The sequence below is a fragment of the Tachypleus tridentatus genome, chromosome 7 (genome assembly GCF_004210375.1).
Source record: "Tachypleus tridentatus isolate NWPU-2018 chromosome 7, ASM421037v1, whole genome shotgun sequence".
NCBI classification, from domain to species: Eukaryota; Metazoa; Arthropoda; class Merostomata; order Xiphosura; family Limulidae; genus Tachypleus; species Tachypleus tridentatus.
In genome coordinates this window covers 156,141,825-156,158,272 of record NC_134831.1, presented here as the reverse complement: position 1 = coordinate 156,158,272, position 16,448 = coordinate 156,141,825, and the positions used below count along the sequence as shown (strand labels likewise).

Here is a 16,448-nt window from a genome sequence, read left to right as displayed (position 1 = left end):
TTGGTCTACCAACACATACCCACCCTGTCTTTGCCATTCGACAAACCCTTGGAGGCCGTCGCCATCCATGTTTCTTTGGGTAGTACCATCTCTGTATGTTCTCTCTACCTGTTTCATGTAGAGACTTATAATCAATCAGACCTTAATACTGTCATTGAATGAGACTTATAATCAATCAGATCTTAATGCTGTCATTGAACAGTTGCTGTCTCCATTGTCAGTCCTGGGTGACTTTAATAGATGCAATTCTCTCTTGGGTAGTGCTGATATTGATAGGATGGGTCATTCCATAGAACATATGCTCTTGGATCACAACTTTTCTCTCTTCAACAGTGGTTCTTATACTTATTTTCATTCACCTAGTCAGTCTTTTACTGTCATTGGTCTTTCTTTCTGCTCCCTGTCACTTTTACCACTATATATTTGGTAAATAATTTATATATTGAATGGATCATGTATTGCTGAAGTGCAGAACAGTGATAATTTTTCTATCATTTACAGGGAGATTGGCCATGATTTATGTCACCCAACCTTGTGCCTTGGTAGAAGTTGGACCAAGCTAACTGGCCCTTTTTCAGAGCTCTCTTGGAACTTGATCTTCCCATTGTATGTCTGCCATTGATAGACAATTGCAGGTAGCAGTGACTGACTGTGCCATTCAGACAGCTGCTCAATCTGTCCCTGAGACTTTGGCATGTTTTTCAATAGTATCCTCTTCCTTGTTGGAGCCATGCCTGCCAGGAAGCTTGGAATGCTCATGAATGGGCCTTGGATACTTTTTGCAGGTGTCTCACTCTTTTGAAGTGCATTGTTTTCCAACAGGCTTATACCTGTGCATGGCAGATCAGACATCAAAGTCAAAGGGAATCTTGAATTAAGTTCATAACTAGCATCTCTTCTATCATCAGTACCAAAATCATATGGAACAAGATTTAGAAGGTCACTGAAAAGTGTACTTCCTATCCCCTTTCTATCTTGCTCTCCAATGGCCATGAAGTTGCTGTAGTCCAGAGCATCGCTGATACTCTTAGTAAGAGCCTTCCTCATGCATCTAATACTTCTGTTTCTTCTCCTGCCTTTTTAGCCAACATGTCTCAGGCAGAGCAGTTGCCTCTTTCATTTCAGGTTGATCGTCTCTGTGACTATAATCACCCTTTTACAGTGGGGAACTCGAGCTTGTTCTTAGTCAGTTTAGCAGCTCTTAGGACCTAATGAAATTCACTCTGAGATGTTGCACCATTTCTCTCCTGCCTCTCTTACTATTCTTCTGGTAGTTTTAACCAGATCTGGCAGGAGAATGTTTTTCCTGAAACTTGGCACCAGGCTATTGTCCTCCCTTTCTCTAAACTTAGGAAGAATCTCTAGATTCCTTCTATCATCAAGTTGCTTTGACTAGTTGTCTGTGTAAGGTTTGTAAGATTGGATGGTTAATGCTTGTATTGTTTGACTCTTTGAATCAAACGACATCTTCTCATCCACCCAGTTTTGGTTCTGTTGACAGTTCTCCACCATGAACTAGCTGATTCTACTTGAAACATCAAACAGGGAGGACCTCCTGAAAAGGAAATATCTTGTTTCCATGTTCTTTGACCTTTAGCAACCTTATGACACTTGGAGATACTGCATTTTGTGGGACCTCCACTCCTATGGGTTGTTCAGCCATTTATCCATTTTCATGTTCAACATATTACTGAACAGGTTATTCCAAGCCAGTGTGGGCTTGACACTTACCCATTCTTTGCCACAGAAACTTGGAGTTCCTCAGGGCTAGGTCTTGAGTGGCACACTTTTCATTATCAAAATTAATTATATAATTACACAACTTCATCTTAATATTGCAAATGGGCTCTATGTCAGTGTCTTCCACATCTTGTATTGGATGTTGAACTTGAAGTTTATTGAGGGGCACATTCAGACTGCCATCAATCACTTGTTGAAGTGGACCACAGCAAACAGTTTTACCTTTTCTTTCTCCCAAACAGTTTACATGTACTTTTACCACCAGTATGGTATACACCTTGATTACAAGCTCCATGTCAATGATGTTGTTCTTCCCATGGTCCCTGAAACAAAGTTCTTGGAACTATAAGCTGATTTTCATCCTTCACATTATGCAGTCACATATCAAGTGTAATCGGGCTGTGACCATCCTGTCCTCTCTTCCATCTCTTTGGGAGCAGATTGATGTTCAATACTCACAAGAGATTGTGCTCTCACTTACTCCAAACTGAACTATAGGTCTCTGGTCTGGTCTGTGGTTTTGCCAGGACCTCAGCCTTGAGAATGCTGGATGCCATTCACCATCTGAGGCTTCAGCTCTACAGAGCTTTCTACATACCTCCAATCCAAAGCTGGTACACTAAATACTACAAACCTCCTCTTCACATACACCATTTGCAACGTTTTTGCAATGTGCCATTAAACTTCAAACCTTACCACAGTATTGCTTGAGGTTGTATCTTTGTCAGTGTACTATGCTCTTTTGGAATAGTCTGCCATTCTTCCCTTTGGCCTTCGTATCCAGGTGCAGCTGACTGAGTTGGGTATGTCATTGGATGATGTTGCTGTCTCCACTGATCAGTCCATCTCACCATGGACCTGTGACCTTTCTTTGAGTCATCTGAGGACAGCAGATACTCCCAGTTGGAAGTACAATCTTCTCTTTGCCAAAAATCTTTTGAACAATTCTTCCATTCCCCTTTTTCCAGATGTTTTGAAATCAGGTGACTCTGTGGGATCTTCCTTAGATTTGTTATGACTTTGTGGTTTCTCCCAGGATCTGTTCTGGATCACATAGAAGCTATGAAGTACACCAATTATATTATTTCAATTGGCTCTCTTAGCTCTCTACTGGCCCTAGAATTGGTTAGCATTGGTTTTTGCACTGTTCTCATCAATATTCTAAAACGACTGGCCATGTTTCTTTATCTTCTGTTTCTATTTTGATTTTCTGCATACCTGACCACATCAGTATCCACGGGAATGAGCTCACTAACACCATGGCTAAGTCTGTCTGCTCTGGTACCATCTCAACTGTGGCTTCCCAATATATGGATTATGGTTCTGTAGTGAAAGCTTGGCTTCATACTAGTTAGCAGTTAACTTGTGGAGTGAGCAATGTTGTAACAAGCTTTTCCAGATCAAAGCTTCTGTTGTTCTTTGGGTCTCTTGTTTTTGTAAGGATTAGAAAGAGGAAGCTGTCCTGACTAGGCTAAGCATTGGTTGCAGTTTTTTAACTCGTCATTTGCTTTTATCTGGGACTGTTCCACCAATGTGTGGACTTTGTGACACTCAAATCACAATAGCCCACATTTTACTATCATGCCATCATTACAACTGTGAGTGATGGCACCATTTTCAGTATGTATTTTCTATCGGTTTATCCCTGATGATGGACAGGTGTCATTTGCAGTGGTGACACTGTCCAACTTGTGTTTTTAACGTTTTACAGGCCATTGGAATTTTTAATTCTATTTAGATCTTTTATCCAAATTTTGTACATTGTTTAGTTTTCACTTGATTTATCTTTTTTTTTACCTTTTATAATAATGTTACCCTTTTTACCAGTTGTTTGGCACAGATAACCTAGTTTCTTTGCAATAGTAGACACCAACCAACCATCTACTTCTTCATTATCTTCAGGAGTGCCAATCTCTTCCACTTCCTTTCTGGCCATAGTCCCTAGTTTTGTTCTTCCTTCTGAAATATTTTTAGGCTATCCATCCTTTACAGGTTCTTAATTGAGATATCACTGTGGCTCTCCATGCCTAATCTTGTCCATCTTTGAACCTTTGGCATCCTGTTCCTTATAGCACCTTTCTCTTAACACTTGCTTTCTTCTGTTGTTGGCTAGCAGATATCCATTTATGTTGTGTTGTATCCAGACAGGTCATTTCTGCCAAAGACCTTAGCAGCTAGAGATAGTGACAAGGCTTTCTCTCCTATTTATCTTCATTTCTTGTTTTTATGACTACTCAGATCTGGATTGTCTTGTTTGCCTGGTTTAAGCTCTCTGTTCTTATGTTGTGTGTGCAGAAAAAAATTTCAGGATTAATATCACCATTTGTTTCACCACTAGAATCCTTCTGTGTCGTGTAACTTATCACTTGTCACTTTGACACGTTGGGTTCTTCACTTAGTTCCTGTTGCTTACTCTAGGTTTTCATTGGAAGAGCAGAGACTTCTTCAGATATCATATCATCAAGTTTGCTACATCTCTATGTCCCTAGCAGCTCAGTTTCATAACCTACTGGATGTGAGCATACTGGCTGGGATGTAGACCACATCTTATTTGAAATTATTTGACAGTTGCATCCTCTGTTAATTTTGGCTACATTCTATGGCTGTTATCTATGCTTTGGGCAGATTCTGAATGAGGTGAATGACTACATTTTTTGTGGTTATTTATATTCTTTTTCAAGGACTTTCTTGTCATTTTTATTAGGTTCTCACTTAGTGGCATATGTTGCTGATCCATGTATGCTTATTTTCAAATGTACAGTAGCTACCAGTCAACCAATAAAACTTTTCTGGTTGAAACAAACTCTGTTGAGATGAGATGTTCCATAAGACAATCTTGTTGCATTTCAGGTAGTAAACAATAATATAAACAACTGGACCTCAACTCAATAATCATCATGAATAAAGCTTTAGGGGATTTTGCCCATCCTTCCTGTTTTCTGGATTAAATAAAGTGAGTTAGTTTGTTTTTCAAAATAAGGAACATAGTTCACTTAGTGCACTGTCTCCAGAGCATTATTATTATTCCTTAGTTTGTTCAATGCATGATCTCCCTCCCAGTTTTCCCAATGGAGTATGGGATCTTCTCTGTAGTTCTGGTTCTGAGATAACACTCTGCTGTCTAGTTAAGTATGGTGCTTCTTTTTGGTCATTATCATCATTTTGATAATCATGGAAGAGGATCCTAATCTCCTCATAATTCCACACATAAAGCATCAATTTCTGTACCATTGGTTATACTTAGTTCTCCCACATCCTCCTCATAGTTCTGAGGGCAAAACTTGTGTTTTCTTCTTATGGTGTTGGGGTTTTGCACCTGTGTATGTTTGGCCTTTACCACCCTATATTACCCCTCAGTGTGGATTCCTGTACATGGTGAGGGGACCTCCCAGGGAAGGTTCTGTTCTTTCTGGTTATCTCCTCTGGGATCTAAACATCCACCCACGTGTTTGCCATGCGTGGTGACCCATGAAGGGGAGGAGAGGATACTGGTGGTTGAGGGGTCCAACCCTAACACACCACTTTGGCTTTGAATTCCTGTAGATGGGCAGTCTTTGGATGGTCCCCCTTGGGTCAATTGGCTGGTCCACTTGGGCTAGAGTCAACCAAGTACCAGTGTTGGAAGTTCTCAACGGGGGTTGTGGACATTGTGTCTAATGCTGATGTTTGGGTATAGTGCTCACAAAACCATGGTGTTGCTGCAATGTCCTTGCATGACATTGTAGTGCATCCCCTCATAGGGCTCCATGGTGGATGGAGTCAGTGGGTTCCAAAATTTTCCTTTTTTCCTATGGATCCTACTACAAAAAATTTAAATAAAATAGTGAAAAAACAGTCAATAGGTAAACGACCTCGTCTTGAAGACTCTGAGCAGCAATATTCAACATCTGTAACACACATACCTCATTTTCTTTTATTACATTCTCTTTCAGAAAAACCTTTAGGGCAAATGTCCCCCTTTTTTATTCAGAAGGGACTAGAGGGACTTGCTGGTTCTTCAAAGTCAGTAAAGAAGCTTTGATCTGGAAACATATTGGTTGAAACATCCACATCCCAACAAAGTGAACTCCTCTTGAATTCAAAGGCAATTGGGGATATACCTATTGAGGTTACCCCTCATGCTACCTTGAATTCATCCCGAGGAGTTATTGTTGAGAGGGATTTGAAGAATGTCCCCGAGTCAGAGATTCTCGCTGGTTCCTCCACTCAAGTAGTTTCTGCAGTGAGGTGCATCTCCACTCACAAAGATGAGGTTACACTGCCGACAAATATCCTCGTTTTAACATTTATATCACCATGTGCACCTGCCACCATCAAGGCAGGTTATCTAAATTGCAGGGTACTGCCATACATTTCAAACCCTCTCCAATGTGAGAGGTTTGGCCACTCAAAGACATCATGTCGTGGTTCCCTTATATGTGCTCCTTGTGGTGGCAAGGACCACAATGCCTATGAATGTGACACAGACCCACATTGTGTCAACTGCAATGGTTCTCACCCTTCCTATTTTCGTTCTTGCCCAAAATGGTTGGAGGGAAAAGAGGTGCAGCATTTGAAAACGACTAATAACATTAGTTATCCTGAGGATAAGTGGCGGAAATTGCTGTCCGCCACTTCATCTCTGACATATGCTGCCACACTTTGTTCCACAACTACAGTGGGAGTGCAGACAGATCTCTCTGTGCCTCCAAGAGAATCGTCTTCAGAACAAATGAAAAGCCTTTTGACCTCCATGGTTAAAAAGGTTGATGAATCGACTTCCACACCCACATCTCTTTTCCTTCCATACATTCCAACAAACCTCAAGTTCCACATCCTTCAGTTTCATATGCAGGCATTTCTTCTGATATATCTTTTTCTCCCACCCCAAGATGCAAAACAATCATTCATTTGCATCCTCATTCACTGGAATCCTCTTCCAATAACAAAGACTTGCCCAATCGACCCAGGGCTGGATCCATGGAGGTCAATAGACCTCTTCCAAATAAGGACAGTAAGGAAAAAAGAAGTGGTTGTAAACAGAAGTGTTCTACAGCCACTTTGCCTAGCCGTCATTAAAAATGGCCACCTTGATACAATGGAACTGTCGAGGTTTACGTTCTAATCTGGATGACAGCAAAACACAAATTGCTTCCTACCATCCTATATGTCTCTCCTTACAAGAAACATTTGTGAAACCTGCGAATACAGTCACCTTTCGGCAGTTTTCTCTGTACAGAAATGACAGGCTGTGTGATGGACGAGTACATGGAAGGGTGGCACTGTTGGTTGATCAGTATGTGCCCACCCTGTCTTTGTCACTCAACACACCCTTGGAGGCCATAGCTATCCGTGTTTCCTTGGGTCATACCATCATTGTTTGTTCTCTCTACCTGTCCCCTAGTGAGACATATGATCAATCAGACCTTGATGCTCTCATCGAAAGGTTGCCATCTCCCTTTCTAATCCTGGGGGACTTTAATGGACATCATCCCCTCTGGAGAAGTGCTGTTATTGATAGGAGGGGACGCTCTGTAGAGCATATGCTCTCTGATCACAACCTTTCTCTTTACAGTACTGATTCTTCGACTTATTTTCACACACCTAGTTAGTCCTTTACTGCTATTGATCTCTCAGTTTGTTCCACTTCATTATTCTCCCATTTTTCATGGAGGGTTTACAATAATCCACTAGGCAGTGATCATTTTCCTATACTTTTGAGAGAGACTGGCCGTGGTTGATGCCACCCTACCCGCGTGCCCCAGTGGAAGCTGGATCAAGCTGACTGATCTACTTTCACTGCTCTCGCAGAACATGATCCTGCCATCGTCAGTAAGCCATCAATAGATGACTGTGTGGCAGCAGTAACTGACTTTATTACACAAGCAGCTGCTCATTGTATTCCTAAAACCTCGACACGTTTTTCACAATATTCTCGTCCGTGGTGGAATCCTGCTTGCCACAAGGCACGGAAGGCTCTAGAATGGGCCTGGGATACTTTCTGTAGATATTCCACACTTTCAAACTGCATCACTTTCCAACGGGCCCATGCACATGGTAGGTGGGTAAGACGTCAAAGCCAGAAGGAATCTTGGATTAAGTTCACAGCTAGCATATCTTCTACCACCAGTTCCAAGGTCATATGGGACAGGGTTTGAAAGGTCAGTGGGCACTACAATTCTGCCCTCCTCTCGATCTTACTCTCTGATGGTCAAGAGGTAGCTGATGTCCTGAGAATTACTGATACTCTAGGTGAAAGCTTTTGCCAGGTATCTAGCACTTCTGCTTGTTCCTCCACCTTCTTGGCCATCAAGACTCGGGCAAAGCATTTACCTCTTTCCTTTCAAACTGACTATCTCTTTGACTATAATCTTCCCTTTACACTGGTAGAACTGAAAATGGCCCTTCATCTGTCTAGCAGTACATCTGTTGGACCTGATGATGTACACTGTGACATGCTGCACTATCTCTCTCCTGCTTCTCTTGATATTCTTCTAATTGTTTTTAACCGGATCTGGCAGGAGAATGTTTTTCCTAATGCCTGGCGCCAGGATATTATCTTACCTTTTCTAAGCCTAGGAAAGATCCCGAGATTCCTTCAAATTACCATCCAATTGCTTTGACGAGATGTTTCTGTAAGACCTTAGAGAGAATGGTTAATGCTCATCTTGTTTGGTTCCTTGAATTAAACAACAACCTCCTCTTGCCCACCTAGTGTGGGTTTCGACGACATCACTCCACCACGGACCACCTAATTCGACTTCAACATCAATCAGAGAAGCCTTTCTCAAATCACAACATCTTGTATCAATATTCTTTGACATTGAGAAGGCTTATGACACAACATGGAGGTATGGCATTTTGAGAGACCTGCATGTATATGGGTTACATTGCCATTTATCCATGTTTATTAAAAAATTTTTAATGAACAGGAGATTCCAAGTTCGTGTGGGTTTGACACTTTCCCGTTCTTTTCTACAGGAACTTGGGGTCCCTCAGGACTGTGATTTGAGTGTCACACCTTTCAGTATAAAGATTAATGCCATCACTGAACACTTCCTCTCACTGTTGCAAACAGGCTCTATGTCAATGACTTTCACATCTCGTGTCAGTCATCGAACATGAGATATATTGAGAGGCAACTACAAATTGCCCTCAATTGTGTACTGAAGTGGACCACACTTAAAGCAGCTATGGGTTAAATGCACAATAGCACTTAACATCCTCTATGTTCTCTCTACCACCGGCGGATCAATGTTCTGTTTAATTTCTCTCTCTCTAAAACCATTTGGAACTTGTTCTTTCTGACTCCTCCAACTTGTCAATATGATTTGCAACTTCCAACTGAAACTTCATTGTGAAATAGGTTTTTTCAGAACAGAAGATCTGCCATTACTCCTTTTGGCCTTTGCATCCAGGCACAATTGGATGAATTGGGTCTGTCCTTGGATAACATTGCAGAATCCTCTGGTCAGTCCATCCTACCATGGCTTATTACACTCCCCAAATGTGACCTTTCTTTAAGTCATCCGAGAAAGGCAGATACTCCCAATTGGAAGTACCGTTTTTTATTTACTGAACATCTTCGAACAATCTTTCCATTCCAATTTATACAGATGGTTCCAAATCATGCAATTCTGTTGCGCTCTGCCATGGTTTGTTGCAGTTTGGTGGTTGCGTGCAGAATCCCCTCTACAGCTTTTGTGTTCACTGCTGAACTGTATGCCATATCTCTTGCCCTGGATCATATTGAAGCTAAGCAGTACTCCATCTGCACTATTTATACTGACTCGCTTAATTCTCCACTGGCTCTGGAATCGCTTCACATTGGCTCACACCCTGTTCTCGCTGATATTCAAAACTGACTGGCCCATTTCTCTTTAACATCTACTTCTATCCAGTTTTTCTGGATACCAGGCCACGTTGGTATTCGCAGGAACGAGCTTGCAGACACTGCAGCTAAATCTATCTGCTCTGGCACTATCACCACTGTGCCTATTCCATACATGGACTATGGTCCTGTAGTCAAGGCTCAGCTCCATGCCAGCTGGCAGTCCACTTGGAGTGAGCAACGCGACAACAAGCTTTTTCAAATAAAACCCTATATTGGGATTTGGCCGTCTAGCTTGCGTAAGGTTCAGAAGGAGGAAGTCATTCTAACTAGACTACGCATTGGTCACAGTTTTTTAACTCATCGTTTTCTTTTATCTGGAACTGTTGCACCAGTGTGTAGTTTGTGTAACACTCAAATCACTATAAGCCACATTTTACTTTCTTGCCATTGTTACTACTCTCAACGATGGCACTATTTTAAACATGTTCTGTCCCATGGTTTGTCCATAACATTAGACAGTGTTATTGGTGACAGTGACACTGTCCACCTTGATAAAGTTTTTAGTCTTTTAATGGCTGTTAATCTTTTTAATGTAATTTAAATGTTTGATATTTATTTATTTCACCTTTTTAATTGTGGTTCCCTTTTAAGAGTCTCAATCTCTCTAGTTCAATTTGAAATTGGAAAATGGCCATAACATTAAATAACTCAACACCAGGACTGGAAAGACCAACTTCAGGTGACTTACGCTGCTGTTTGAACTACCCGTTAGTTGTCCTGGTGAGTTGTTATAACAATTTTGCTGCATGTCTTTTATTACTTTATTTAAAACTTCTATTAACATTTTCACATACTGAAAATGTATTTTCGATAATACTTACCTCCTCTCGTACTCTCCCACCCTTCTTCCCCACAATGGCTGGTGTTTGGGTCTGATAATTTGGATAGTCTTAAAAAGTGGTCAGGAACTATTAATGGGGAGCTTATATCAGAATATGGGATAGGAGACATATTGAAGTAAGTGAAGAGAAGTCACAAGGTTTGACTTGCTGTGGACAGTATAGAGAGGTATAAAGGCTAGAACAAGTGAGGTAGGTTTAATACCAATGCTTAGATGGGTTAAAGAAGAGTAACTTTTGTCAGGGTAAAGCTATAGTGTAAGAAAAGGAATGTATTATTAGGAATGCATTTCTTGTATAGGAAACAGTCACAAAACAAAAATTTTTTCTTACAAATAAAATCATGTGTAACAAGGTCTTGCTGTAACTTTTTTAGCATAACATTTTTTGTGTCAGACTGCTTTAGGCAAACATCATGTTGTAAAGTACTGTATATAGTGCTATTCTGTTAGATTTAAAAGTGGAAGTTGCTGTATGTGTAATTACTTTAACCTCTCAGTGTAATACTAGGTTATATAATACTTTGGTCTATTTCATACTTTACTTAGTACTTCCTTTATCTTGTAAACAATCTTATAATTTTATTTTAATGATAATACATTTGAATTACCACTCATGCAGTGATATCTGCAAATAACATGCTTGGGTATTTGAAAGTTGAGGGTATAGTCATACAGGAAGATCACACATATCTGTAGATTGACATGGTTTTCCCATGTGTGTCAATTTCTCCTTTGAAGTAATTTGTTAGGTTTAGCAGAATATACATGTCATGGACCAAATCTAAAGTCTCATAACTTTTCACTGAATTTGAAGAATTATAGATACTAAATACAGTACATAAGTAATAAAATATTTTTTATCCATTTCACAAAATCAAGTAGAGTATACTTATAAAGGACAGTATTTTTATTGGAAGAAGCTAGCTCTCTGTAAGACCTCTAATAAAACCTACCTTTTACTGTGCATGTAGAAACTGTTCACACAAAAAAAAAGAAGAAGAAGAAGATGTATTATTATTCATAGAAATAGTGTTATAATGTTATGTGTATGTCATGTTAAAGATGTACATAAGATCAAGTAGTAAACATTTTACAAATTCTATACATCTTGCATTAACTTTATGTTAAGCTGAACTGAGAAAAAAAAATCACTTCAGTAATATCTGAATGCTATCATTAAACACTTCATTCAGCTGAAAAAATGTTTAATTTCTAACTTATGAGAAACAGCTCTTACATTAGTATATAATATTTTACGTATGTCATTTGACATTATATTTTGAAATCATACTTAATACATTAACATAACACCATGTAATTCATAATTTGATGAATGAGCTGGCTGATGTTACATAGAAAACATCTAAATACTAAATAAAGAAACAAACACAAAATTAAAGAAGCCTTACTTATACAACAACTCAAGCCCAAAATAAATCAATACAAAGGAACACATTTATACCTATATTAATAAATATATCCAACATCTAAGCATTCCTCTCTACATTCCTACACTCAATTACACAACCACCTTCAAACATGTGATCAGCTACCAGTCAGTAACCCTTTCTTTCTTTGTGAACCTGACAATGATTGAAAAAGGTTGAAACGTTGTTCGCTCCTCAACTAGTTCTTTCTCTACCCATACCAGCTGTTTTTAAATATATAATTATGACTGACTTTAATGTGAAAGATGATACTGCTTTACTAAAACAGTCTTGTTAATTTTTGTGTTGATGTCTGACAGTTTCAAACAAAGATCTAGCTCAACATTTATCTTATTTCTATCCTTAAATTTTATATGCATAAATCCAACTGGAAAGCAGCTGTCTTGTTTTTTGCAAGCAGCAGGCAACAGTACCAGATGCACGACAAATTCACTTATTTCAATTTAAGTACAGTATTAATTTGGGATTTATATATGTTACTGTATTAGTTTTATAATGTCTTCATGTTTTATTTTATTCATTGCTCTTTCAGTAAAGGGTTATTTCATAAATTTGATGCATTACTGCAGATCTTCTTTAAGTACTATTGTGGACTACCAGCAGGCCACAGACCACAGTTTGTAGTCTCTGCCTTAATGTACTGTTTTGGGAAATTAGTTTTAATTGAAAATACCATGGTATTGACTTTCTGTATGTGGTTTGTATGGCCAGTTAGTAGAAGTTAATCATACAACCTACCAAACGATATAATATATAAGAAACAGAAATGTTGCATATTTTGTGTTTTGGGGCACAAAATGGTAAGTTCACAGTATAAAATGTGATTTTATGTTCAGAGTACTGTTCACAATAGCTGGAAAGGACAGTGTTTTATTTTGTATAATAGATTTTCTGTGATATTTTTCCTGTCAACTTTGAGCACATTTGTTAAAATTCTTTCATGCTTAACATAATTTTTAGGAATATTGAAGACACATTATATGGCTTTTGGCTAATCTTGTGAAACAGTAATTTTAATAATTTTTTTTGTGATAATAATATTGTACAGATTTTTTTCTTCATAGTTCCAATGTATATTCCTTTACATTTTTCACTCCAGAATGGTGTTTTGTCTGCTCTTCCATACCTCCTCCAGTGCATTTTCGGTTTGGTTGGAGGATTCACAGCTGATATACTACGCAAAAAAAAACTACTTAATAACACTATCATAAGAAAAACATCCAATTCTATAGGTAGGCTTTACTTAGTTTTTATTGTAAAACTGATTAGATAAAATGAAATAGTCATATTTGTGTTTGTAATCACTCTTTTCTGTAGAATAAAATAAATTTCTTTTTGGATAAAAGTACTGTTTGATCATCCAAGCTAATTTTCTAATTCTTTTTTCAAGATCAGTTTTTTTTAAATTCACTTTGTGGATAACATTGTTCCTTTTGTATGTAACAATATTAGAAACACTTGAAACAGCTCACTTTAAAAACATAGCACTGACAGGTACTTTTTGTGACTTTCATAAGTAAAAGTATTAGTTGTAAGAGCACATAAAGTAAGAAAGTATTGTGGCTTTATTGTTTTGGTGCAGTTTTTAATCTATTTCAATACATTCTTTTACAGCTTTTGCCGGCACTGGTATATGTTTGTTAAGTGTAACTTGGGCTGGATGTAACCATGTGCAAAGTATTTTGTCATTTTCACTTGGTATGGCTTTTAATGGTCTTATTGCTTCTGGCTTCATGGTGACACATATGGACATGGCACCTGACTTTGCTGGTTAGAATAAATATTTTTATTTTACACATATCTAGAAAACTGAAAAACTTTATTCATATTAAAATAGTTATTTTTGAATAAAATTAACAAAGTATAAAACAGAATGCAACCAGAAGTTCATTGAAATGAATAAAAACGCTGTAATCTGAGCATTTTCAAAAGGAGAACCTTTCTTCATCAGAAATAAATGGTTTTTATTCATTTCTATCAAGACTTCTTGAACCTACTTGTTTTTTTAACATCATCAATGTACCAATAGTTCATCAGTATTCAATTGGCATCATCTGTTTTTGTTATTAAATTAAAATCATTTAATTAAAAACTGTGAGATTCATCTATAATAAAGTATTATATTTGACATTATTTCCATAATTCATGGTTCTAGGTAGTCATTTTCTTCTGCTTTTTAAATTTGTGAAATTTCAGTTTACGATGATTGCAGTACCTAATTATTTTTAATGTTAATACATTTTTATATTATATGGCCATTATATATTTATAACAATGTCACAGGAGAGAACATTATGTGAATAAATGACTTGAACAAAATTTTGAACTTGACTGTGATGTCACTTTCAATGGCTATTTTCATAACAGAACCTCATAATAAGTTGTACTATGAATGAAATATAAAAATAAATACATTTAAGCATTTTTACAAGTTAAATATTTGATGGTTTTATATACACACAAATGTAGGAAAAGGAGAATCACCTATAAATTATAGTTTAATGCAGATATTTTCTATTAGGAACACTCATGGGAATGACCAATGGTGTGGCCAATTTGGCTGGAATCCTTGCTCCATATGCAGTAGGAATTATAACTGAACACAAGGTAAAATTGAACAACACCATTTTTCTTTACTGGAGAATTCCTTGAACAAATTTAAACTGGAAGGTTATAATTGAATCTTAATTAAATGGAGTAACTGTTTACTTTTTTATGCATCAGTAAAACACTTTTATTTTTATCAAAGGTATATAGTAAAAAAAAGTGTTTAAATGTGAGTTTAAACAACTATGTTTAAATGCTATTGAATTGAAGTAATTGACTTTTTCTATGCATCAATGAAAATTATTTTAAAGGTAAATAATTTAAAAAAATTGTTTAAACATAATCTTAGCCTTTATGAAAAAATACATAATAATGTTTTAACAGTTATTTTTTTTCTGTTTTGCTGTTGGAATTTTTAAAAATCTAGTAGTGAAATGTTGTATATTACCTGATTATTATATCTCACTTCTTAGTTATACATACTGATATAAACTGTAAAATAAGTTCATGACTTTATATGAAAATAACTTTACAAAACCATCAATTTTATCATTTCAGTAAATGTATTGTGAAGAACATTTTGCATGTAATAAAAGTATACTGTTATATTTTTTATCAATTTAGCAAACACTTCATCAGTGGAATATTGTGTTCTATATCTCTGCTTGTGTGTATTTCTTTACTGGTGCACTGTTTATGCTTTTTGGAACAGCAGAACTACAACCATGGGGTGTAGCAAAGGTCCATGATTATTGTTTTGTTGAAAGCCAGTATAAAAACATTCAAGAAGTTGATGATGATAAAACTGGTAGTTAAGAAAGTTATTCCAAACATAGAAATTATTTGAAGAAAATATTTTTTTACATAATTTAGGTGTTAATTTATTGAAAAAATCTATATGATCTCATTACACATCTGATAACACATTCATATTAGTATAAAAAATCACAAATTTTTAGGATATTAATGTAATATAGACCACTATATTTAACTACTTTTCTTAATATTAAGAAATTCTTTATTTTTATTTTTAATACAAAATATAATTAATTAAGCTATGCTGTCATTTTTAAAAGCCACATGTTGATTATTATATAAACAGTAAGAGTGATATCAGTGTATTGTAACTGGTATATTCATATACTTTTTATATGAATGTCTTGATTAAATTTTTTTAACCATAGCTAAGTAGTTGTCTACAAGATTAAATATTTTGCATCCTAAATTTTATACTTGTCCATTGGCTGTGGCTGTTCTAAATGTGTGCAGAATTTTTGCATGCCATACACTATATATGGCACAGCTACACTCATATGCTGGTGGCAGACCATACAGCAAATCAGCAGTCAATTGTTTAAAGTAGCCATAATGGTGAACAATATTTGCAGAAATAGCAGAAGATTAATATGTGAACAAACTTCATGTCTTACTACATTCACAATATCTGGGAATTATTTTATGTTTTCAGTTGGTAACAGAGAATAGATTTTTATGAAAGTAAGCAACTATTTGATGATCAGATGGTTAACCATTAATGAATGTTTTCAAAAATGGTAATAGTCTTGTTTTACAATCTTTTTTTTTTGCAATTCTTCCATGCTCAAAACAAAAATGTGAATTGTATTTAGTGGTTCAGGAGTATACGATTGTAGTGATGCTTATCTATATTGTATTAAAAGTATTAGTTGTAATGTTCCATAAACAAACTATGAAGTTAATAAAATAAATCTGAAAATGTGTAGCTTGCATAGAATTCCTCAGTAATGTATTTGACTCTTTCCTCATAATGTTTGGGCACTTTTGTTTTTGGAAATCAATATCATCAAAAGTCCTTTCAGTTCATTGTAATGAAAATTAATATTTCCCTAAACTGAAAATAAGTTTCCAATAGAAATGTAAATCCACTCACAGAATAGTTTTTTCAATTTGTACTGTCCACTATGTGTGGAAATGTTCACTCACCACTAGCCTTTATGCTTCTACCCATCTCCATGTGATA

At 36.7% G+C, this 16,448-nt stretch overlaps 1 protein-coding gene across 6 annotated transcripts in view; it reads left to right on the top strand.

The window, feature by feature from the left end:
- Window positions 1–16,184, top strand: part of LOC143256977 (putative inorganic phosphate cotransporter) — a 59,921-nt gene extending 43,737 nt beyond the window's left edge. For all 6 annotated transcript variants that reach the window (XM_076514967.1, XM_076514972.1, XM_076514969.1 and 3 more), the window contains 4 exons: window positions 13,002–13,134; window positions 13,517–13,672; window positions 14,424–14,509; window positions 15,074–16,184. In XM_076514967.1, coding sequence (XP_076371082.1) covers window positions 13,002–13,134; window positions 13,517–13,672; window positions 14,424–14,509; window positions 15,074–15,265 — 567 coding nt within the window. In that variant the 3' untranslated portion in view covers window positions 15,266–16,184. The remainder of the gene's footprint in view (window positions 1–13,001; window positions 13,135–13,516; window positions 13,673–14,423; window positions 14,510–15,073) is intronic.
- Window positions 16,185–16,448: the final 264 nt, after the last annotated feature.